General features: G+C 70.7%; 1 protein-coding gene across 1 annotated transcript in view; it reads left to right on the forward strand.

Moving 5' to 3' along the window:
* AVPR1A (arginine vasopressin receptor 1A) overlaps positions 1-491 on the forward strand; it is a gene marked incomplete at its 5' end in the record, with an annotated part of 8022 nt that continues 7531 nt past the window's right edge. Inside the window, one exon of the mRNA XM_012732271.1 lies at positions 1-491. Coding sequence (XP_012587725.1) covers positions 1-491 — 491 coding nt within the window.

Genomic DNA, 491 nt, shown 5'->3' on the forward strand with positions numbered 1-491 from the left:
TTCGCGCGCCACCTCAGCCTGGCCGACCTGGCCGTCGCCTTCTTCCAGGTGCTGCCGCAGCTGTGCTGGGACGTCACCTACCGCTTCCGCGGCCCCGACGGGCTGTGCCGCGTGGTGAAGCACCTGCAGGTGTTCGGCATGTTCGCGTCGGCGTACATGCTGGTGGCCATGACCGCCGACCGCTACATCGCCGTGTGCCACCCGCTCAAGACGCTGCAGCGGCCGGCGCGCCGCTCGCGCCTCATGATCGCCGCCGCCTGGGCGCTGAGCCTCGTGCTGAGCGCGCCGCAGTACTTCGTCTTCTCCCTGGTGGAGGTGAACAACGTCACCCAGACCTACGACTGCTGGGCCACCTTCGTGCAGCCCTGGGGCCCCCGGGCCTACGTGACCTGGATGACGGGCGGGGTCTTCGTGGCGCCCGTGCTGGTCCTGGGCGCCTGCTACGGCCGCATCTGCTGCCACATCTGGCGCAACGCCCGCGGGCAGACGGC

Source organism: Condylura cristata, unplaced genomic scaffold (genome assembly GCF_000260355.1).
Source record: "Condylura cristata isolate star-nosed mole 26May11 unplaced genomic scaffold, ConCri1.0 scaffold00034, whole genome shotgun sequence".
NCBI lineage: Eukaryota > Metazoa > Chordata > Mammalia > Eulipotyphla > Talpidae > Condylura > Condylura cristata.